This window comes from Phocoena sinus, chromosome 20 (genome assembly GCF_008692025.1).
Source record: "Phocoena sinus isolate mPhoSin1 chromosome 20, mPhoSin1.pri, whole genome shotgun sequence".
NCBI classification, from domain to species: Eukaryota; Metazoa; Chordata; class Mammalia; order Artiodactyla; family Phocoenidae; genus Phocoena; species Phocoena sinus.
Window position 1 is genome coordinate 48,473,994 of NC_045782.1, and position 22,389 is coordinate 48,496,382.

Here is a 22,389-nt window from a genome sequence, read left to right on the forward strand (position 1 = left end):
CTCAGCGAAAGATCCCACGTACCCAACGCAGCCAAAAATAAAATAAATAAATAATAAAAAAAAAAAGGAAATGCTTTTGGCATCACATTGGCCTTTGTGGTCAGAATAGCATGACAGTGAGGCCCTGCTCAGTCTATGTAACTTGCACTCCCTAAAGTGCAAAAAGGACTTCCCTGGTGGTGCAGTGATTAAGAATCCTCCTGCCAATGCAGGGGACACGGGTTCGAGCCCTGGTCTGGGAAGATCCCACATGCCGCGGAGCAACTAAGCCGTGGGCCACAACTACTGAGCCCGCGTGCCACAACTACTGAAGCCCGCGTGCCTAGAGTCTGTGCTTCGCAACAAGAGAAGCCACCGCAATAAGCTCGTGCACCGCAGCAAAGAGTAGCCCCCGCGCGCCGCAACTAGAGAAAGCCCGCGCGCAGCAATGAAGACCCAGTGCAGCTGAAAAATAAAAAATAAAGTGCAAAAACCACACAGAACCCCGTTTTAACAGAGGAAACTGGGCACACAGGTGTGATGATTTGCACAGGGTCTCATACATAATTAGTGGCAAAACTGGTGGAGAAGCAGAACCACAGAAAGAGTGAAAAGGTGGGTGATGACAGTTGTTTCCCATCTGGGTGAGTGGTGGTGGGAACCTGCCTTTGTGTTTTGTCTTAAAAAGCAATGATTAGGTCCAAATAGCATCCCTCTGCTGTTGGCTCTTTAGAAAGGATGAACATCCTTCCCTATGCTTGTTTATTGGTCCTTTGAATTTCTTTGCAGAATTTATTTACCCACGTTTCGCATGAGAAAAGCAAACCTTTGGTGAAAATGACATAAACGGAAAACGTTAATTTTCTAATAAAGCCTTCAGAGTAGCCGTAGTAAGAACTGAACAACCAGAGCCTTTTCTGGGAGGATCCTCCCGTAGGGAGTGTGCAGCTGGGGAGGGATGATCGTTCTGGACAGACACTGGGTCTTTCCTGTTCCCTGGTCTGGACATTTACAAATTATGTGCCGCTGTCCCTGACCTGTTTGTTTAGCAGAAGTTTCCATGTAAAACACTGGACTTCCAGAGGGGTTTTCTCTGTGGCGTGGTTTGTCCAAAAACATTGGCTCTTACATTTGTTCTCCAGAATGCGTTTCTCCCAAGGAACTGCCGGTTAAAAGAACCACTTCCCTAATTAATTCCAGATGTGGAATACGTCAACCTTAACTTTTTATTGAGAGGGTGGGAGGGATCTGTTAAGGTGTGCTCTGTTTAAAAAAAGAAAAACAATCTGCTGATGACTTGAATCTGATGATTGAAAAATGTCATTTTCCACACTGAGCCACCAGGAATCAATTCACCGGGACTGATACCCCACAACTGGAGCCCAGAGCAGCCTTGAGGAGGAGTTTCCAGGTGCTCCCTGGAGCGTCCTCGTCCACCTTCCCTGAGCTTCTCTTATGGAGGAATTGGGGCTCCAGCCAGGTTCTGATGGGAGTTGGGCTGACCTCTTCAGAGCGGGGACAACCCAAGCTGCTCCTCCTGGCTCCCCTGTGGGTCCCTGCAGCAGCATTTATCAGCTAAGCAGAGGACTGGGACAGCTTTGTTGGAAGCGGGCTAAGCAAACTGGGTCCCCCGTGTTTCGTGGCCTGAAACACAGCCACTATGCAGTCTCCCTGCTTTTTTTTTTGTGGGGCCCCAGAACCTGTTTTTTTTTTTTCTAAAATACACGTAACATAAAGCATATCATTTAAACTATCTTAAGTGTATAAATCAGTGGCATTTAGTACATTCACAGTGTCGTGCAACCATCACCACTATTTAGTTCCAGAACATTTTCATCACCCCAAAAGGAAACCTGCATTCATGAAGCAGTCACCCCCTGTTTCTCCCTCCCCTCAGCCGCTGGCAACCACTAACTGCTTTCTGTCTCCAAGGATGTGCCTATTCTGGAATTTCATATAAACGGAATCATACAACACGTGACCTTTTGTGTCTGGCTTCTTTCACTCAGCATGTTCTCAGGGCTCACCTGTGCTGTAACGTGTGTCAGTGCTTCACTCCTTTTTATGGCTGAATACTACTTCACTGTATGGATACATCACATTTCATTTTTCCATTCTTCTGTGGATGGACTTTTGAGCTTTTTCCACCTTTTGGCGACTGTCAAGAATGCTGCTATGAACATTTGTGTACAAGTTTTTGTTTGAACACTTGTTTTTAATTCTTTTGGGTATATACCTAGGAGTGGAATTGCTGGGTCCTTTGGTAATTCTATATTTAACTTCTTGAGGAACCACTAAACTGTTTTCCATAGCGGCTGCACCATTTTACATTCCCACCAGCAATATATGAGTGTTCCAACTTTTCCATATCCTCATTAACACTTATTTTCCCTTTTGGAAAAAAATTATATTCATTTTATGTGGTGAAGTGACATCTCACTGTGGTTTTAATTTGCATATCCTTGAAGATGGTGACATTGAGTGTCTTTCCTTGTGCTCCTTGGTCATTTGCCCAGCTTCCCTTGCATTTTACCAGCGCTCTGTGCAACAGTGGACAAGTCTGTCCAGAAGGGAGTTGAACTAGGTCAATGGCCTTCAAGCTGCTTTGTCCACATAACTCCTAAAAGAATTTGGAAAAATCATGCAACTTTGGTACCTTTTCAGGTTGATATCTATTGTTTTTCATCATGAGGTTTACAAGGTTGCAAACGATGTGATTTCCAGTGTATTGTAAACTTCGACTCAAAAATAAAATGTTTCCTCACTCTGGAGAAGCAAAATCTGACATTTCATCCTGCTTCCAAGGTTATTGAGCAAGTTACATTCCTCTGCTAAAAACAAACCAACCGGGAATTCCCCGGTGGTGCAGTGGTTAAGAATCCGCCTGCCAATGCAGGCGATGCGGGTTCGAGCCCCGGTCTGGGAACATCCCACATGACGCGGAGCAACTAAGCCTGTGCACCACAACTACTTAGCCTCCGCTCTAGAGCCCACGAGCCACAGCTGCTGACCCCGTGTGGCCACAACTACTGAAGCCCGCGCACCTCAATGAAGAGCAGCTCCTGCTCGCCGCAACTAGAGAAAGCCCGTGCCCAGCAACAAAGACTCAACGCAGCCAAATAAAACAAAAAACAAAAAAACCCAAACCAACCCAGCAAACCACTTTGCACCTTGAGATAAACATAAATCACAGTCTCTAAATGATCCAACCCTGCCTATTTCCTATGAACGTCGACTCTATTCGATAACAACAAGAATGTTAGCCCCGACCTTTGCTCTTCCTGTCACGTGTCCTGACCTGTAGGGTTAGCATTATCGCAGGAGAAAGTGGCTGCTGACCCACCCAGGACAGATGAATGTAAATTTGGTGACCTTAGTTCTCTCATGATTTTTTTTTCCCCTTTAACTACTTGATGGCTTTTTGCATTTGGTGGGCCAGTCCTTCTAAAGTCTGCCTCTTCTGCACTCTTTGCAGGAAGACTTTTTTTTTCTAAATGCATCTGCCTCCAGTTTTCCTTGGACAATTCTTTTAAATATATCAAACGAAACGTAATTTAGTCAGCAATGTGGCCTCCTGATACCAAAGACATGGGCAGATTCTTCTTGGTTCTTTTCTCCTCCACCTTTCACTTCTTCCACTGAATTTTATTTTGATAAAAGCATTTTTACGTTTGAAAGTAATTCACTAACCACTCAAGCATAGGTCTCTGCAACAAAAACATGTATGTAATGTAAATTTTAAATATTTTATTTCCTGTGACTCTAAGACTCTATTAAAAAAAGTTTCTCTGGGTTGAGTGATTTATACAGCTAATCAACTCCTCAAACCAACAAAAATGTATTAAAATTGTGGGATATGTTTATGATATACATATAAAAGTTAAATTTTTGTTGGACTGCATCTCTTAACGAGGTAGTTGGGGCTCTACGTTTTCAAATGGCTCATGTGTCATTGGATGAATATCACTTATTATCTGAGATGTGGTTCAGAATCAATTCCAACCCTGTTTTTCATTTTTATTGGTGTAGACTATGAGAAAACTTACTCATATAAAACTTATTCATGGTAATGGGATAGTTTTGTTACAGCTATGTCGCTCCACTTTTTGAAATTCTTTGGAGATTTAAGCTGAAAGTTTCAGTGATTTATCACCAAAAGGAAAACAAAAAATTGACCAGAGTAAATTCTCATCCGGATGGAAAAGATTCCGGGTCTTAGCGACTTGCCTTCTTGGCACTGGGGTTATGTGAGTGGCCTAGGTCTCTCCTCCTGGGAGATTCACCACCTTCAGCCTCCTTCTGCCTTGTGGGATGGAGGGGCAACCTCCGGAGGTGCGATGGGATTAGGAGGCGGCATCCCTGCGATGGTGGTGGTGGGGTCCCCCAGGCTCAGGCCCTGGCAAGCTCTCCCTGGAAGCGCGCCCCCGGACAGTCCGACCGGGACACCCTCGGGCTGGCCCGCTGGGCTTTGGCCGCTAGGAGACGCGGGGTCAGGGCGCTTCCGGGCGGGATGAGGAGTGGGGGGTCCGGGGCCACCGCGCTGACCGTCCAGCCTGGGGGTGCGCGCCCCTCGGTGCTGCCCCGTCCCTTAAATGACCTTCAAGGTCGAGCTGCAGAGAGGGCCAGGGAATCCGCTGCCCGCCGATCACAAAAGGAACGGGCGCACCAGTTTGCTGCGCGTGCGCGGGCAAGGGTTCTACCCGGCTGCGGGCTGTGCCTTCGGAGGTAGAAGTCGGCGCAGGGCCAGCGGGGGGCGCCTGTTTAGGGCTGGTATCCTCCGGCGTCCAGGTCCCGAGTAGGGGTGTGTGTCTGTATGTGTTGTACGTGTATTTATGCTGTGTGTGGAGCGAGGTGGTGTAGAGCGTGGGGTGCATGCAGTGTGCGCAACACGTGTGGAGTGTGCGTGCATGTGGCGTGTGTTTTGTGTGTATGTGGTGTGTGTGGGGTGGGATGTGGTACGTGCCGAGTGCGGGTGAGATGAGTGCGCGGCGTGTGCGGTTCGCGTGTGAAAGTGTACAGCGTACGTATGCGGCGCGTGAGGTTCGCGTCCCGTCCTGCTTGAGTCCCCAGCTCAAGCGGGCTCAGCGGTCCTCTGCCTGCCGAGATGAACCTCCGGCTCGGGCTGCTGGGAGTGCGGCGGGTAACCATGGCAACAGATGGTCCCGTGGCGGGGGTGGGGGGTGGGGAGGCGTCGGATGAGGCGCCCACGCTGGGGTCTGGACGCGCTGCCCTCCTTGGTGACCCTGCTTGCCTGGGGGACCCGGCGCCCTGAGTCGGGAGCTCTGCAGGCCTGGGGCGGGGGCCGAAGGATTCTTGCCGTCTCGCCTCCCAGCGACTCCGGTGCGCAAAGCGCTTGCTGCTGTGAGGTGTGAAGGCGCAGCAAGGCTTCGGCGCTTCGGTTCCAGCTCGGGGGAGATGAACCCGCGCGTTCTAAAGGTCGCCGGAATGCGTCGCAAGCAGTTGTCGGGTTTTAAGACTCGCAGGTGCTCCTGTTGAGTCCCAGGACAAATGAAAAGACTGGGAAGGGCTGAAGGGAGGCTTCTCTTCAGTGGAGAGGGGAGCAGCTCGCTGGGTTCCGGAAAGCAGACTTTGCCAGCAAGTAGAGCCTTCTCGGGAAGAGGCTGGCCAAGCCTACCAGGATTGAACTTGGATATACCTGTGCTTCCCTCCCACCTTTGTCCAGAGCAAACTGGTGGGTGACGCCACCTTCTTATCCTGTTTAACACGAGGAGGTTGGTCTAGGCCATTTTTCTTCCTCCCTCCCTCCCTCCTTCCATTCTTTCCTTCCTTCCTTCCTTCCCTCCTTTCTCTTTCTCTCTCTCTCTCCCTCCCTCCTTTCCTTTCTTTCTTTCCTTCTTTTTCTTCCTTTCTCCCTCCCTCCCTCCCTCCGTCTTTCTTTTCTTTTCTTTCATTCATAACCTTTATCCAGTGCAAAGATTCTCAAATGTGGTGCCAGGGGCAGCAGCATCAGAATCACCTGGGAACTAGTGAGAAATGTAAATTCTCAGGCCCACTTCCAGACCTACCAATCTGAGAACCACTGATCCAGGGTGGCCCTTGTGCTAAGCGTGGGGCTACATGATCCCTTCCGTCATGGGATCCTAAAACAAATTTAGTGTAGACAGTTCTAGTTTTCTCTGAACGTCCGGTATTTTGCTTGGGGCTCCATCTAAAGCTAGAGGAAACATAAATACTGCTTGATCACTTCCCCAAGGCTGGTCTGAGGAGGAGTGCAGCTATTTCAGAGAAGAAGGAGAAGCTGGAGGAACAGGAGGTTCTGAATTCCTCTCTACTTCAGAAGCTGCTTGAGAAAGGCTTCAAGGGGTGTTGAGGAGCCCAAGAGTGCTGCCTCCTGGTGACAGCATGCAGAGCTGGCTCTAAAGAATAGAGCTTCTTGACAAAGGGGGCTTTCAGTGTCCCAATCATGCACCCAGCCAGGCATGAACTACCCAGTCTTTACTCAGATGTTTCATCCATTACTGCCAGCAGCGGGACTGGCCAAATTCAACAAAGGCTCTGAGCTGACAGGCAGTTGTGTGTGGATGATGTGTGAGTGCCCAGTCATCTCCACGTGGCTCCGGAATGCAGTGCATGGCTTCGTTTCAGCTGGGGTTTTCTCCAGACTCTTTTAGTTGGACTGATAGTAAAATAAACTTTGTGCAGCAAACTGCAACATTAGTTTTCCGTGGTGTCCTGAACTCCTCTGATAGGTAGCCGGGAAGGGTGCGGGGCATGTTTGAAATATAGTGTATTTCTGTGGAGGGGCTGGGAGGGGGAACCTTTGGACACTGGCCATAGAGAGGCCGAGTGCTGCCCTCCAGAAGTGTCCTGGGCTGGCCACACTGTGGGGGGGGAGGGGAGGCAGGAGGATAGTGGACAACCTCCAGCAGGTCTGCTTCCGGATAACCTCCTTTATTATTTATACGTTTTGTTATGTCCACCAGTCAACATTTTTCTTTAAATCAACTCATTCTTTTTTACTTGTTACTTTTAAAAGGAAAAAATTTAAAATAACAGACTCAAATGGAAAATCAGTAGCACTCATCCAGGCTGAAGGTGATCATAAAAACAAATATAATGCAAATAAAACAGGGTTGTAACATTCCACCCTTATACAGTTGCCCGCCAGAGCTCTGAGCCTGGGTCCTCTCTCTATGCTACAGAAGGAGGTGTTTTAAGATTTAGTATCACCAACCAGAAGCTGTCTGCTAGAGAAACAAGAAGGCTTGGAGATGAAAAGGGAGCCGTTGTTACTTTCTCACTACGTGATACCCTGTCTCTTCATAACTCCTAAAACACGTAGGCCTTCCGTGGGCCAGGCCCCGTTCTAAGCAGCTTGTAAATATATATATATTTTAAAATAAATGTATTTATTTATTTTTGGCTGTGTTGGGTCTTCGTTGCTGTGCACGGGCTTTCTCTAGTCGCGGTGAGTGGGGGCTACTCTTTGTTGCGGTGTGCAGGCTTCTCATTGCGGTGGCTTCTCTTGTTGCGGAGCACGGACTCTAGGCACGCGGGCTTCAGTAGTTGTGGCACGTGGGCCTCAGTAGTTGTGGCTCGTGGGCTCTAGAGCGCAGACTCAGCAGTTGAGACGCACGGGCTTAGTTGTTCTGTGGCATGTGGGATCTTCCCGGACCAGGGCTCGAACCCGTGTCCCCTGCATTGGCAGGCAGATTCTTAACCACTGCGCCACCAGGGAAGCCCGGTTTGCAGATATTAACTCAGTCATCAGGCCCACCCCATGAGACAGGTGCTGCTATTGGTCCTGATTTTACAGGTGAGGAAACTGAGGCCCAGGTGTGAGAACTTGCCCAGGGCTGCAGAGTGGTGAGTTAGTGAGTGGTGGAGTTCAGGAGCTGGTTTGAACCCGCCATGCTGCTCAGGGCAGTGCCCCCACCCCTGGTCCACCCCCAGCTGCACAGATGGGAAACAGCCCACAGCTCACTGCCCACCTTAGCTCCTGTGTTCCCGATAAAGGAAGCTTATTCAGTAAGTCAGTCAACTGCCTGGAATTTTTTTTTGGGTGCTCTGGTGACGCCAGACATCTGTACTAGCAGGATACTTAATGTGGGACAGACCAGATTATTTTTCTCTCTTTTCTCTCTCTCTTTCTCTTTTCTGTTTGAAAGAGCCAATCAAGAGTAATTCTCAGAGTATCTGTTGGCCTGTCCCTGGAAAGTAGGGTAGGCTGACCATGATAATCGTGGGCTCTCAGTTAAAGGTTGGGTGTCTCTTGGAAACCTGGGGGTCGTGGTTGTTATGCCGGCACCTGTGAACTCTCACTGCTCCGTGGACGTGGATGTATAGGGATAACCCCCCGGTCTCCTCCAGCCTGATTTGGGCCTGTCCAGAGTCAGAAGGTGGTACGGGCAGGCAGGAGGGTCTGGGTATCCTGGTATGTCTGCAGGCAGTGGGGGCGGGGTAGTCCTTCCAGGACAACTATGGGATGCAGGGCCAGGGAGCCGCAAGGCCTTTCCGGTCAGGCAGGACTCCAGTTCTAGGCTGGTGGTTAGGCAGCTATGGAGGGCAGGTTGGGATGGATGGATCGTGTAGATGGAGGTGAAGCTCAAGCTGCAGGTAGAAGCGAGAGGCCCGGGGAAGGGACAGGGGGGATTCATAGGTGAGGAATAGGCAGATCCTGACAAAGCTGTCCTTCAAACAATGCGTCTCCCATCGGTACAGCTGGATTTATTTGTTTAGGAGCTGAATTTGGGACTTCCCTGGTGGCGCAGCGGTTAAGAATCTGCCTGCCAATGCACAGGACATGGGTTCAAAAGCTGGTCCGGGAACATCCCACACGCCGCGGAGCAACTAAGCCCATGCGCCACAACTACTGAGCCTGCGCTCTGGAGTCCGCGAGCCACGACTACTGAGCCCACGTGCCACAACTACTGAGCCCGCACACCTACAGCCCGTGCTCCACAGCAAGAGAAGCCACCTCAATAAGAAGCCTGTGCACCGCAACAAAGAGTAGCCCCCGTTCGCCACAACTAGAGAAAGCCCGCAAGCAGCAACGAAGACCTAACGCAGCCAAAAATAAATAAATAAATTTATTAAAAAGAAAAAGAAAAAGAGCTGAATTTGACAAGTTCAGTACCTCCCACAGTAGGGATTTAATCATTCCCATGGCTACCAACTATGAAGCATCTGCCCCGGTGCTTCATCCTGGGGTAATCTCAGGGAGGCAGGCACCTCCTTATCATCCCATTCTTTTCAGATGAGGAAACTGAGGTTGGAGGAGGTAAAAGACCCCCCTAAGGCCACAGCCTGTGGGTGGGGACAGACTGGAGCAGGAGTTGGTCTGACTCCAAAGTCTACGCTCTTGAAAGTAGTTGTGAACGCACAGTCCTTGAAGTGGCTCAGTACTGACAGTGTCCAAGGCACTAGGTGGTGGACAGTGTCTTCCCTGCTCCTGGCCTGGCCACCCAGGTCCCCTCTCTGGAGCCAGTCAATGCTCACCCTCTCTTGAAACTTCTCCAGGGACATGTCTTATGTCTAGACTTCTCCCCCTTTCTCCCCGCCCCAATGGCATTCTACCAATTGCTATGTTTTCTTTTTTGCTGAACAGTGTGGCATAGAGATTCTGGTTCCCTGTCAGTTCTCATCCCCCCTTTCTTTTTTTTTTGCGGTACGCGGGCCGCTCACTATTGTGGCCTCTCCCGTTGCGGAGCACAGGCTCCGGATGCGCAGGCTCAGCGGCCATGGCTCACGCTCCTAGCCACTCCGCGGCATGTGGGATCTTCCCGGACCAGGGCACGAACCCGTGTCCCCTGCATCGGCAGGCGGACTCTCAACCACTGCGCCACCAGGGAAGCCCCCCCCCACTTTCCTTTTTAACGGGGATCCCACCCTTTACCACCTCTTGCTGGCTGTACCTCTAGGACCCATCCCCAACAAGAATGAGTGGGTTCCCCTGTGTTTGTCAGCCTCCTAAGGAATTAGGAGTTTATTATACACTGGATCCAAGTGGGGAGGCTGTAAGAACCCAGCAGGCTTTAGAATAAAAGGTCACACCCACACTGGTCACTGCATTTTAGTAACGACCAGCCTGGTCCTTTATTTCCATCCATGCTTTCTGCCTGGCGGTACCCTCCCGGTGGCCTGGGTGCAGGACCTGGTGAGCCCAGATGGAGATGGCCCCAGGCTGGAGGCATGCGGACTTGGGACAGGGAACTCCAGGCAGAGCCTCTTCGCCGCCCATCGGAGGTGGAGGTTGAGGTCCTATAGCTCGACCACCATCAGGCCTGCGGCGCCTTCCCGAGCAGGCTCCCGACACCCCCCCCGCCCCCGTGGCCACAGATGGTGGCACCTCCATGGGACAGTTCTGCGGTGAGAGGAAGTGGGGAGGCAGAAGAGGGGGGTGAGAAGGAGAGGGAGGGGGAGGGAAGGAGTGGGGGCGTCCTGCGAGTCTGGGAGCCATGGACCGGTGAGTGGACCTGTGCCTCCGGAGGTCTAACCTGGGCAGGTCGTAGTGCCGGCACCATCATGGCCAAGCATGGGCTGGGGCTGTTGGGACAGGGAGGCATGGCCCCAGGTCTACTGAGGAGACAGGCGCATCCGTGTCCAGTAGCTTCTGCAGGCTTGCTGGAGGAGGTGGGCCTGGAAGAACAGGTGTGTGTTGGGTTGGGAAGAAGGGATGTGGCGGGGAAAGGCGGGTCTGGTGGAGGAGATGAAGCAGACGTGCCCGGAGGGAGGGATAGAGGGAATTCGCTGGCCAGGGTGGAGCACAGAGGCACCCATGGTGGGCGGAGTCTGAGGAGGGCCCCTGTGGGAATTCCTGACCCTCAGCTGGACCTGGGCGGGAATAGGGTGGGTGAAGGTGGGGCATGCGGGTACAGAATGACTCTAGCCTGCTCACTTCTCCGTAAGTGGCTCCGTCCTTCATCGGGCAGCTCAGGCCCCGATCCTCAGACTCATCGTTCACCTCTCCATTTTCTTCACCCTCCATCTCCCACCATCTATCCATAAACCTTGGAGGTCAGGTATACCCTTAAAGGTATCTTGAATCTGTCCGTTTTGCCCCATCTCCACCCTGCCACTGAGATGTCCTGCTTGGACCCCTGAGTGGCCCCCTCACTGGCCGCACCTGCTCTTGTGTCTGTGCTCCTGCCCAGCAGTTAGTGTGCCATCTGATCATTCGTGTCCGACCACGGCACGTCCCTGCGTGACCTCAGCTGGGGGCTCCCCCAGGGCCTTCCCATGGAAGCCCGTCGCGTACCCATGCTTGTATACCAGCCTCTGAGCACACTGGCTTCCTTTCTTTCCCAGAAGCACAGGAGCCAGTCCCACCTCAGGGCCTCTCTCTTGCTCTCCCCTGCCTGGAATCTCGTCCCCTGGGGCTTGGTGCGGCCATTTGGTCCTCATCATTCAGGCCTCATCCCACATCTCCCCCACCCCACAGAGGCTCTTCCAGGCGAGGTCAGGTGACCTAAACAGCAGTCCCCTCTCCCCCACCCTCTCTATGGCCTGCTCTCTGCCATTATTGGGTATGTATTTGTTCTCTTCATATTATCTGCCCTCCCTGGCCCCTAAATTACAAACTCCAGGGTTCACTGTGTGTCCCCAGAGCCCAGGCCAGAGCCTAACACCAAGCGGGCTCCCGCTGCGTAGTTTTAGAAAGAACGAGTGACCTGCTTCTGCTTTGGCCAGGGGCTGTCACCCAGCAGCTAGCTGAGTCCTCCGAGCTTGCTTCCCACACATTCCAGGAACACTGCCCTGCAGTTCTCCTCCCAAACCTGACCCACCGTGGCTTCCCTTGTTCCCAGGGAGAACAGAGACATTGCAGGCAGGAGGGAAGGGGCCGGGGAAGTTCTGTCTGGGCTGTCTGCTTTAGAAAGAACTGCTCCGAGTCTAGAGCAGGGAGGCTGGCAGGGGCTGCCTGGGCGCCCGAGGACTGACAGGGCGGGGGTGTCAGCTGAAGTTGCAGGGAGCATGGTCCCACCCTCCCCTCTACCTCCTGGGCCTCTGACCTTGAGCAGTGGGTATTACGCGACCTTGACCAGGAGAACTGCAGCCACCAGCAGTCCTGTCACCAAGGGGGGCCAGCTTCTTGGCAGGAGGGCAGACCCTAAGGAAAGTCGGAGGAGCCAGTGAATGAGGGAAATGGGAGCATGTCCCTCACCCCGACTGCTTAATGGCGGGTGAGGTGCCACCAGGCTGCCCCCACAAGTGCCCTGGTTTCATCACCGGCCCCACCCGCCCCCCGGCCTTGTTCTCCTGCCCCAGCTGCACTGGCTTCCTGGCTCATTTCAATGTGACCCCTCACAGCCCCTGCCCGGCGGGGCCTGCCCACCTCCAGCCAGGCACCCACGGGGGCTGCCACCTTGCCAGCTCCCAGGTGACCTTTGCCCCTGAGACGGGTCAGGGTTGTGGGAGGGTATGTGTGTGAGAGGCTGGCAGAGGAAGACTTTAGGAAGAAAGGAGCCCTCATGTGGCCATGGAACCTGGAGGTGGACTTCACCTGGAAGGCCTGTCTTGTGGGCAAACCGCCGGCTCCTCTGGCCCTCAGCCTCCCCGCCTTAAACAAGGCTGCTTACATCCATCTGCTCTCCTGCCTGCGCCGCCAAGATGCACAAAGTGCACAGGGCCCGTGGGAATGTCAGGGACTCGAGGTGTTTGTTCCCAGGAGCCAGGGGCAGGGGAAGAGAAGATGACACCTAGTGGCAGGCTGGGCACGCTGGTCAGAGCTGTGCACGCACAGATCACCTGCAACTGCCTGGAGGTGCAATGGGTGCTGGTGGAGGGCAGGGGTGCACCTGAGGGGGTCGTGGGCAGCCGGGTGCCGAGGACCCCGTCGCCGGCCTCCTGGAGCGTGGGCAGCAGGGTGCCGAGGAGCCCGTCATTGGCCTCGGGCACGATGCCCAGCAGTCTGCACATGAGCTCGTACACATGGATGCTCTCAAAGGGCTCCACCTCCAGGCCCCTCTTGAAGCTGGGGCCCACGGCCCGGAAGATGGTCTTCATGTCCATGACGTTGTTGTCGAAGCCGTGCTCCCCTTTGTTGAACTGCACGTTCACTCTCTGCGGGAAGGGAGGACCCCGAGTGAGCTCTTGCTGGCCCTCCCAGCCCACCCCACCCTCTCCACCAGCACCCTCTGCACGGCCCTGCATTGGCAGAGGACCCCTGGAAGGAGTTCAAAGTGGGGGTGTGGGCGGGAAGGATTCTGAGCCTCAGTCTCTCTGAATTCTCAGCCCCCAAAGATCAGTGGCCTAAAGAGGGAGGCTTAGCGAAGACCCGGTGATGTGAATGGAGACCGCCAAGTAAGTGGGGTGGAGCTTCAGCCCAAGGATGCTTGCTGGGCTCCTTTCCATTGCTGGGCGCCCCAAACCTCGGTACTTCCTCTCCCAGATTTCCTGCCCTGCTCTGTGTCTTGCTTCCCACTCAGCCTCCCTGGGCTCTTTGCTCTCACCTCTTCCGTGTCACTTTTACAGCTAATCTTCCTGCACTTTACCCCGTACACATGTGCACACACAAACACATATGCGTGCACACGTATGCACGCACGTACACACAGGTATGCAATGCACGTACACCGCCCCGACTCCTGTTACACAGTGCAGGTGTGTCCCTTTGGTGGCTGACACTCCTCAAATTAGTGTCTGGCTAGAAACAGAGGGTGCTTTTTACAGAACTGGAAAGAGACCCAGCAGCCCAGGGAAGCACCTGCACCCCCAGGAACTCACCCCATGGATGACATAGCCGGGGTCACTGTACATAAGCAGGGGGGTGACCCTGGGGTGGCTGGCGTAGTGGAAGGACTTGGGGAAGAGCTCCTTCTTGTAGACGTGGAGTCTGGGGTGGGCGTCCTTGAGGACCTTGTATACCTTCTCCAGCTTTCCTTCCTTGGGGAGCAGCATCCCATTTGGTCCGTAGTCTAGGAGCTCGAACTCAATGTCCTTGAAGGTGAAGTTGGCGATCTTGTGGATCTCCACCAGGTCGCTGGCCTTCTTGTTGACGGTGCTCATGCCGTGGTCGGACACGATGATCAGGTTGAGGCTGCCCTCCAGGCTGCTGTTCCTGATGCTGTCCCGGAGGTAGCCCACGGTCCTGTCCACCTGCCTTACCATATCCTTCCTCTGCTGGGACTCGGGGCCATACTTGTGGCCCGTGGAGTCTGGCTCCCCAAAGTAGAGGGTGACCAGGTCCAGGCCCTCGTCTGTGAACCACTTCATCACAGTGTCGATGTTGGCTCTCCATTCCTTCTCGTCCTTGTAGTTGTGCAGGATGCCCTCCTTCCGGCTCAGCGTCACGGCCTCGCCTTGATAGGTGACATTCCCGCCCGGGTAGAAGAAGGAGCCAGTCTTTAGGCCCTGCCGGGGAAGGCGGTGTCAGAGCCACGGGCCTCCTGCCACTTGTCCCCTGCCTGTCATGAGCTGCTGACGCTTCTGCCCTCGCTGCCTGCCCTTGCTCTGCCCACTCACCCATCCCTGCTCCTAACTGCAGGCACGGGACTTTGTGTTTTCTGAAAGGTCTTTCGTAGCTCTTATGTTATTAGGGCTGATACTGATTTTGTAGAGGAGAGAGCAGGTGCCTAGTGGGCCCGGCACCAATGAGATAGTGCGTCCTCATCGACACCGTAGCCCTAGGTCACAGTGCTGCCCCAAGAGCCCTCCCCTTCCGTCCTGCAACCCGGCTTCTGCTTGCTGTACTCTCGTCCAGCCGTGTGTCCATCGGCCCCTCCACACACCGCCCATGACCTGCCCTTCTAGCCTTCAACCTGGCCATCCGTCTGTCTTTCCACAAACCGATTGCTGTTTTATTTACAGATCCATCTGTCCTCACAACCATCTGTCCGTGCATGCCCCGTCTGCCTGGCCACTCCCTCTGGCCATTCTTCCTCGAGATGCCAAGTTCTTGGCTACACTTTCTGCAAGTCAGCCTGGTGTCTGGTAGCTCCTTCCAGAGTGAGGGGACTCAGATATGAATGGATAGATGCCTTGCCTATGAGGTGGGGGTAACCTCTGAAGTTTATCATTTGAGTTTGTTGCCAGGAAGCCCAGAACACTGCAAGATGCTGGGGTCCTGGGCTTTTCACTAGGATGACCCACCTCTTTAGAATTAGCTGCCCGGCCCTGAGAGGCGTGCGACAGGGGAACAGTATGAAGCCATTTCATTGTTACCTGCCTTTTTGTGGAGTCACATTATTTTCCCCGCGGCCCCCTTCCCAACAGTACCGAAGTCCAGGTTTCACTCCGGTTGGGAGGATGGAACAGCCCCTCTGGGTCCCAGGGCTCCAGGGAGGAGTGGGCAGGCTGTGTAGCTGCTGGTGGGTCCTCACGGGCATCAGGCTCCCACCTCCCGTGGGACCCCACTCAACACCCCTCTGTGCCGGGAGTGTTGGACTCCCAGGGCGGGGACTGGGCCTGCCATGGATGTCACGTGGTCATGGCCTCGTTGGCTGGGTCCCCCTCCCACCTCCCCCGTCTGTCCGAGTGGGTGTGGGTGCAGCATACCTGCCTTTGGGCTGTGATCCAGATGGGAAGGCTGCCATTGTCCCACCACTTCTGGACGCCCAGTGTGGCGTGGTAGGGCAGCTTCACCTTGCTGCTCGTGTTGTAGAACATGTTGTGAACCACCCCGTGGTTCTCGATGTATTTGCCTGTGGGGTGGGTGGGCGCGTAGAGGAAGTGGTGGGAGGGCAGGAAACAGCCAGGGCAGCGGGGAAGCACCCGCCGCCACGGGAGCCGGGCTGGGCCATCACAGCCACATGCTCTGACTCAGATTCTGCTTCCACTTTGAGCAGCTTACCGTGCAGCTAAACGCGCACGAAGGCGCAAATACACACGTGCCAAGATGTTGTTTGCAGCCTCGTTGGTTTTAGCAAAAGGTTGGGAGCAACCTGGCTGGCTATCAGGAGGGAGCTAATTAAATAAATTATGGCCCAGCCATGAAATAGAATCCCAGGCAGGCAGATAAATGAACCAAGAGGAGGCAGGTTTTACAATTTATTGTTTTCATGGGCAAAATGCCTGTGTGTGAGTTCAGAAGGTGGAAAAGGGCGGGGTGATGAAGAGCTCGCCTCCTTTCTCCACATCCCCATTGTGACATGCTAAGTAAGGAGGTGACATGCAAAAGGGAGCACCAGGTCCCTCCGTTTGTGTGTGGAAGGGTCTGTGGTCATGGGAATGCTGGTGTGAGAGTAAGCTGTTCTGTACCGGATGATGTGCCCCAAAGTTTGTGTCCACCCGGAGCCTACAATTGTGACCTTGTTTTGGAAATAAGGTCTTTGCAGATGTAACTGGTTTTGTTAAGATGAGGGCATTCTGCATCAGGGTGGGTCCTAAATCCAATGACAGGTGTCCTTATAAGAAGAGGAGAGATACACAGAGGGGAGATGGCTGTGTGACAAGGGGGCAGGGGTTGGAGAGCTGTGGCCACAAGTTGAGGAACACCTGGGCCACCAGAAGCTGGGAGAGGCAGGAAGGAGCCTTCCTTACAGCCTCCGGAGGGAGTGTGCCTCTGTGACACCTGGATTTTAGGCTTTTAGCCTAAACAGAGCAATAGTGGGTTCGAGGGTGGCTGAGAGGGGTGAGTGGTGGAAAAAGCAGGAGACTCAGGCTCATTTCTCCTGCCTTTCTGAGTCCTGGCCACCTTCACCTCCACCAGAAGCCCTCCCAGGTTGCCACCCTGGCTGTGATCACCGTTTAAACTGAGACACCCAGGTGTTTTTATCTGCCTTCTATCCGTTGCCACCAACAGTAAGGGTCGCTGACCACCCCGTTGGCCGTGTCATGTCTGCCCAGTGACAGTGTTCCCTCCTTGGTCTTTCCTTGGTCTCTGGCACCACGAGCCCCATGGGTCAGGGCTCCATGCATGTGCTCAGTTCCCTTTGTTGGTTCCCTGGTTTCTCAGCTCTCCCTCCACCCCGAAGCCCCACCTGAGGCCAACACTCACCGGTGACCAAAGTGAAGTGGCAGGGGCTGGTCATGGTGACAAAGGCCGGAGTCATGTAGCGAGCCTTCACCCCATCGAGAGCCATGGTGTCCAGGTTGGGGGTGTGCACGTCCTGGTCATAGTTCCAGCGGAAACCATCGAAGGTCACCAGGAGTAGCTTGTTCCGGGACCCCTGCCGCTGGATGGGCGCCCCTGATGCTGGAACCAGGAGGGTGGCCAGAGCCACGGCGAGGAGGACAGCCGGGCTTCGCATGATGGGTTCTCCACACATGCAAGAACCCAGGCAGGTGCTTTCTGAGGAGCAGAGCAAAGTCCCAGGGTCACTGGGCCAGTCTTATCCTGTGCAACTGAAATGAGACTGTGCATGTACCTGTGCCTTACAGCGGCCCCGACCACGTGTCCTTGCCGGGCCCTCATGCGCGTCTGCCTTTATTGCCAGCGGATCTCTCTGGGCTTCATGCCCTGCCCACTTCGTGAATAAGTGTCTTTACAGGAAGCGTGGGGACCATTCCTGAAGGCTTGGAGAGCAGAACGGGCCTACTCCATTGGGAAAGCCTGTATCCCCGCCCCAGCTCTCATAGTAACTCTCTGTCCCTGTGCCCTGCTTACTGTGCTCCCAGAGCACCTGGATGGGAGCCCCTCCTCCAGACCATACTTTGGGGAGGCCTTTGGGGTACGTGGGTCTCAGGCCTGCCTGGGCCAGGGCTGTGGGGCGGGCTGGCCGGGGTCCAGGGTCCAGGAGGCTGACCTTGTCCACAGGGAGCCCCAGCTTGGGGGAGTGCCTCTTCCCCTCCCTGCCTGTGTTAAGGGGGCTCCTGGCATGCGGCGGGCAGAGATCCAACCTGATGGCCCAGATTAGCACCTGCTGTGCCCTCCTTCTCGGACCCCAGGGAGCCTCAGAGGGGCGCACAGGTGTGGGCAATCTCATCGTTGGAGTTCATCAACAAGGTGATCAGAAGGGGGGCCTCCCTTTTTACCTTGTGCTCATGGGGAGGGTGGTGCGGGAGAGGGACCCCTGAGTTCATTGTGCAGTTTTCTCCCTCTCTGTCTCTGTCTCTCTCACTACCTATGAAGCAGATTCTGTGAGCCAGGCCCCATTCTAAGTCCTGGGGACACAGCAGTGAACGAGATAAACAGTGTTCTTGGCTTCTTTCATCACGGTTGGGGACACACAAAGTGAATAAACAAGTAAAACAGTGAAATAGAGTCAGCAGAAAGAAGTAAAGCTGGAGATGAGGTGGAACATCTGTCTGGGGGGGTGTGGGAGGGGGCAGCACCAGATCGGTGGTCGGCCAGGGCCTGGTGGCTGGGAGATGAGATGGAGCATCTGTCGGGGGGGCGGGGTGTGGGAGGGGGCAGCACCAGATCGGTGGTCGGCCAGGGCCTGGTGAGAGGATGATTGTGAGGGAGTGATTCCGGGGATCGCCAGCCAGGGGAGTGGGTCGGGGCAGGTGGGAGAGCGGTGGGGCAGGTCCTGGGGCGTGTGGCTGTTGTACGGAGCCTGGCATTCTTGTGCAGTGCAGGGAGGATGCCATGGGATTTTTTTTTTTAAATAAATAAATTTATTTATTTATTTTTGGCTGCATTGGGTCTTTGTTGCTGCCCACGGGCTTTCTCTAGTTGTGGCAAGCGGCGGCTACTCTTGGTTGCGGTACGTGGGCTTCTCATTGCGGTGGCTTCTCTTGTTGTAGAGCACGGGCTCTAGGTGCACAGGCTTCAGTAGTTGTGGCACACGGGTTCAGTAGTTGTGGCGCAGGGCTTAGTTGCTCTATGGCATGTGGAATCTTCCCAGACCAGGGCTTGAAACTGTGTCCGCTGCATTGGCAGGCGGATTCTTAAGCACTGCGCCATGAGGGAAGCCCCCATGGGATGGTGTTTTAAACACGGGAGTGACATAAACTGATTTAACATTAAAAAAAAAAAGAACACACAGGCTGCTCCATTTGCAGGACGGTCAGCATAACAATGGAAGGGAGGTTGGGTGCTCCACAGGGAGGGGACTGCTGGTGTCTAAACCAGGGTGGCAGTGTGAGTGACAGATGCAGAGGGAGTTTGGAGGTTTTCCTGGAGGGATTTGCTCCTAGATTGCATGTTGGGCGGGACAGAAAGGGAGCAATCAAGGGAGACGTTCGGGTTTCCCGCCTGGGCAGCCAGGGTGATCGTGTCTTGCGTACATCCCATTGGGCGATCAGAGGTCAGAGGGCAGGTTGAGGGCAGAACATTCTATTTTGGCCACATCCAGTTGGAGGTGCCCATGAGAAATTTGACGGGAGGTGTTGAGTCCTTGGTATGTCCTGGTTTAAATTGTCTTCCGCTGCTGACCTGCTGAGGGCAGTCGTACCTAGGACTCTGCTTGGCTGGCCAGAGGGATTCTCATCAGGCGATCCCCAGCGTCACAGAGCCATCAGCAGCCTCCTCTGGGGTGAGGCGGTGGGGACCCCGGGGTGCAGATTCTTGGGCCCTTCCCCCCATCTGCAGAGCCACACCCTGGGGGGAATCCACGCACGGTGCTACCCCTCATGATTCTCTCGGATGCTGGAGTCTGAGAGCTGGAGATGGTCCCCCGCATGGACTCCTACAACCAGGGCATGTGGGGGCTGCCGTGGGCCGGCGTCACGCAGAGCTGGGGTGCAGGAGGACCAGAGGGCAGGCCTTCCCTCACCGAGATCATGGCCCAGAGCTCCAGCCGGTGGACCAGGTACCTGTGTGAGTAGCCACCGAATGTGGGGCACCACGGTGGAAGTGTGGGTGCCTTAGGAGAGAGCAGCGGGGACCACATTCACACTAGTGCTGGGAGTGGGGACCTGAAGCCTACTCTGAGGATCCAGACCTACAGGATGGATTTAGCGGGGAGAAGAGTGGGCAGGAAAGCCTTCCAGGTAAGGACAGACAATGAGGGTGATGAGGTGGAGGAAGGGAGTGATCAGGCTTGAGGCTGGGAGGCAGGCCTAGGGGTATCTGGATTTTATGTTAGTTGTCTTCTAATATTAGTTCTTATATCTTCCAATATGTATTCTCCCTTTCTTCCATAATAAAATGTCTGCCAAGAAAAAAAAGACTACATTTCCCAACATGCCCTGCAGTGTGGTTTGGCCATGTGAGCATGTCCTGGCCAATGGGTCAAAAGAAAAATGTCATGTGACAGCCCCCCGTCTCCTCCCAGCGCCAGCTTTGCCCTTCTTTTTTGATTCTTTCTCCCTCTGGTGCTTCAAGCTCAGAGGCTGTCCCGAGGGCTGACGATGATGAGGGGCTCCCCGGGGGAGGGTACACAGAAGGAGCCTGGTCCCCCAAGGCGTCCTGGGCAGTGTGGCCGAGCCAGCCTCGAATGGCTCAGCCCCTGGGGCACCCTCGAAGGGAGAGTTACACAAGCTCTGTCTTTGCTTCCGTTGCCGTTATTTGGGTTTTCTGTCACTCTCAGCAGGACCTATCTTAACCTAATCCAATAGGATAATGGCTCTGGGAGGCCCTGCTGGGTTTAAGCAGGGTGTGTGTGTCATAATATGCTGGCTGCTGTGTGGGGGGTCGGGAGGCGGGAGGTGAGTGAGGGGCTGATGCAGTGGTCCAGGGGCAAAGCTGGGGCTAGGGGCAGAGGGGCACAGACCTGGGGTATGTTGGTGGCGGGTGGTTGTGGGGTGTGGTGAGGGAGGAGTTGCTGTTCTGCTCTCACTCTGCACATCCTTCTGGTCCTCATCGGGGATATGGGAATTCCCTGGCCCGCTCACCCTGTCCTGCTGGCCTGGGTCTGCCCTGCAGGTGGCATGAAAGGTCCGCTTCCGGCTCTCAGCCAGACTTGGGGGAGCTCCCCTCCTTTTTTTGGCTCTGTTCCTCGCTCACCTTTTGTCACAGGGAGCTGCTTGGCTCACCCCCCATCAGATTCCTTTTTATTCCCTGGTCTCCTAGAGCACGTCAGCAGAAAGATCGTGCAGTTGACTGTAGCTAACAGCGACAGGGCATCTCTGCAGATCAAGCCCAGGGCTTTATCCACGATCTGATTCAAGCTTTGCAGCAACTCTTGGAGGCAGGAGTTAGTAATACCCTCACTTTACGGGTGAGGAAACTGAAGCATCGAGAGGTTTAAGGTCACTGAGCTGGTGGAGGAACTGAGACTTGCGCCCAGGTGTTCTGGCCACAGAACCCCACCTTGGAACCACTTCTAGATCCCGTTGACTTACCAGCCACTTGGGATCTTCTTGTCCAGCTTTGGGGGCTGTTGATTTTTTTCTTTAAAGAATAGTGCAGCTGTGAATATCTTGGTATCACTGACTTTTTTCTTTTCTTTCCCACTCACATTATTTCCTTGGGGTACAGTCCCTAGCGAGGGGTTATTGGACAAAGGATGTAAAGGCTACTTGGTTCTTACAATCAGATTGCCATCAGGAACGGGTGAAGTGGATAGTTGCTGATACCTCCTCTGCCCCACTATTTTCATTGGGTTTTATTTTTTATTCCTTTTGGGTAGCTTGGTAGGTGTGTAATGAGGTCTTAACGTATTAAGCCAGGGAGGCCAGGAGAGTTTCGTGTCACGATTTCTTATCTCTAGCTACCTGCATGCAAATGCTTCATCGTCTTTGACCATTGATTGAGTGGTCAAAGCGATCATCGCATCTTAGGGCTTTATGAGTTCTTTGTGTAATTTGTGGTGTATATTTTTGGGAAGATATACTTCTGAAATCTATTTTCCTGTCATTTATGTTTGTCACCTGTAACTTTCCCCACCCTCTTGCGTGCTGGTCATTCTTCAGGTAGACTCAAAGCTCCCTGCAGGCAGGGCCTGCTGTATTGTTGTTTGTTGTGTCCCCAGAGCCTGGCATGATGCCAGCCCAGAGTAGGTGCTCAACGCATATTTATTGAATATGAATAAACACATTTAGAGGGAAAATGTGTGCGAGTATCTACCATACTTTCTGGTTAGGCAAAACATTTTAAAAAATAAACTTATTTTGCAATAATTTTAGGTTTATGGAAGAATTGCAGAGATAGTAGAGAGTTCCCATACACCCCATGCCCAGTTTCCCCTATTATTAACATCTTACATTATGTGGTATTTTTGCACAGCTTATGAACCAGTATTGATAAGTCGTTTTTTTTTTTTTTTTGCGGTACGCGGGCCTCTCACCGTTGTGGCCTCTCCTGTTGCGGAGCACAGGCTCCAGACGCGCAGGCTCAGCGGCCATGGCTCACGGGCCCAGCCGCTCTGCGGCATGTGGGATCTTCCCGGACCGGGGCACGATCCCGTGTTCCCTGCATCGGCAGGCGGACTCTCAACAACTGCGCCACCGGGGAAGCCCGATAAGTCGTTTTTAACTCGAGTTCCTATTCTGTTCAGATTTCCTCAGTGCCTGCCCCAGTGTCCTTTCTCTGTCCCAGGATCCCCCATTACACTGAGCTGTCACATCTCCTTACGGTCCTCTTGGGTGTCTCAGTTTCTCATACTTTCCTTGTTTTTCATGACATTGACAGATTTTAAGGTGTGCTGGTCAGGGCTTTTGTAGAAAGTCTCTCAGCTGGGGTGATAT

The 22,389-nt window shown here is 53.7% G+C and overlaps 1 protein-coding gene across 1 annotated transcript; it reads right to left on the bottom strand.

The window, feature by feature from the left end:
• Window positions 1-5,050: 5,050 nt before the first annotated feature.
• ENPP7 (ectonucleotide pyrophosphatase/phosphodiesterase 7) lies at window positions 5,051-17,126 on the bottom strand. The gene is made up of 8 exons (XM_032617506.1): window positions 16,874-17,126; window positions 15,433-15,578; window positions 13,663-14,289; window positions 12,516-12,999; window positions 11,968-12,046; window positions 10,838-10,937; window positions 10,069-10,303; window positions 5,051-5,409 (listed from the first exon to the last, which is right to left on the bottom strand). Exons 1-8 carry the CDS (start codon window positions 17,124-17,126, stop codon window positions 5,051-5,053), a joined length of 2,283 nt encoding a protein of 760 aa, XP_032473397.1.
• Between the last annotated feature and the right edge of the window lie 5,263 nt (window positions 17,127-22,389).

What these genes read in the sequence shown, in the direction of transcription:
- ENPP7 (XM_032617506.1), bottom strand. Translation starts at nt 17,126, where the DNA reads ATGCGAAGCCCGGCTGTCCTCCTCGCCGTGGCTCTGGCCACCCTCCTG. An exon ending in AGGCAGGAGAGCAGATGGAT is followed by an intron (nt 12,047 to 12,515) that starts GTAAGCAGCCTT and finishes GACTTTCCTTAG; the next exon opens with GGTCTGCCCTCCTGCCAAGA. An exon ending in GTTCTCCTGGTCAAGGTCGC is followed by an intron (nt 10,938 to 11,967) that starts GTAATACCCACT and finishes GTTTATGGATAG; the next exon opens with ATGGTGGGAGATGGAGGGTG.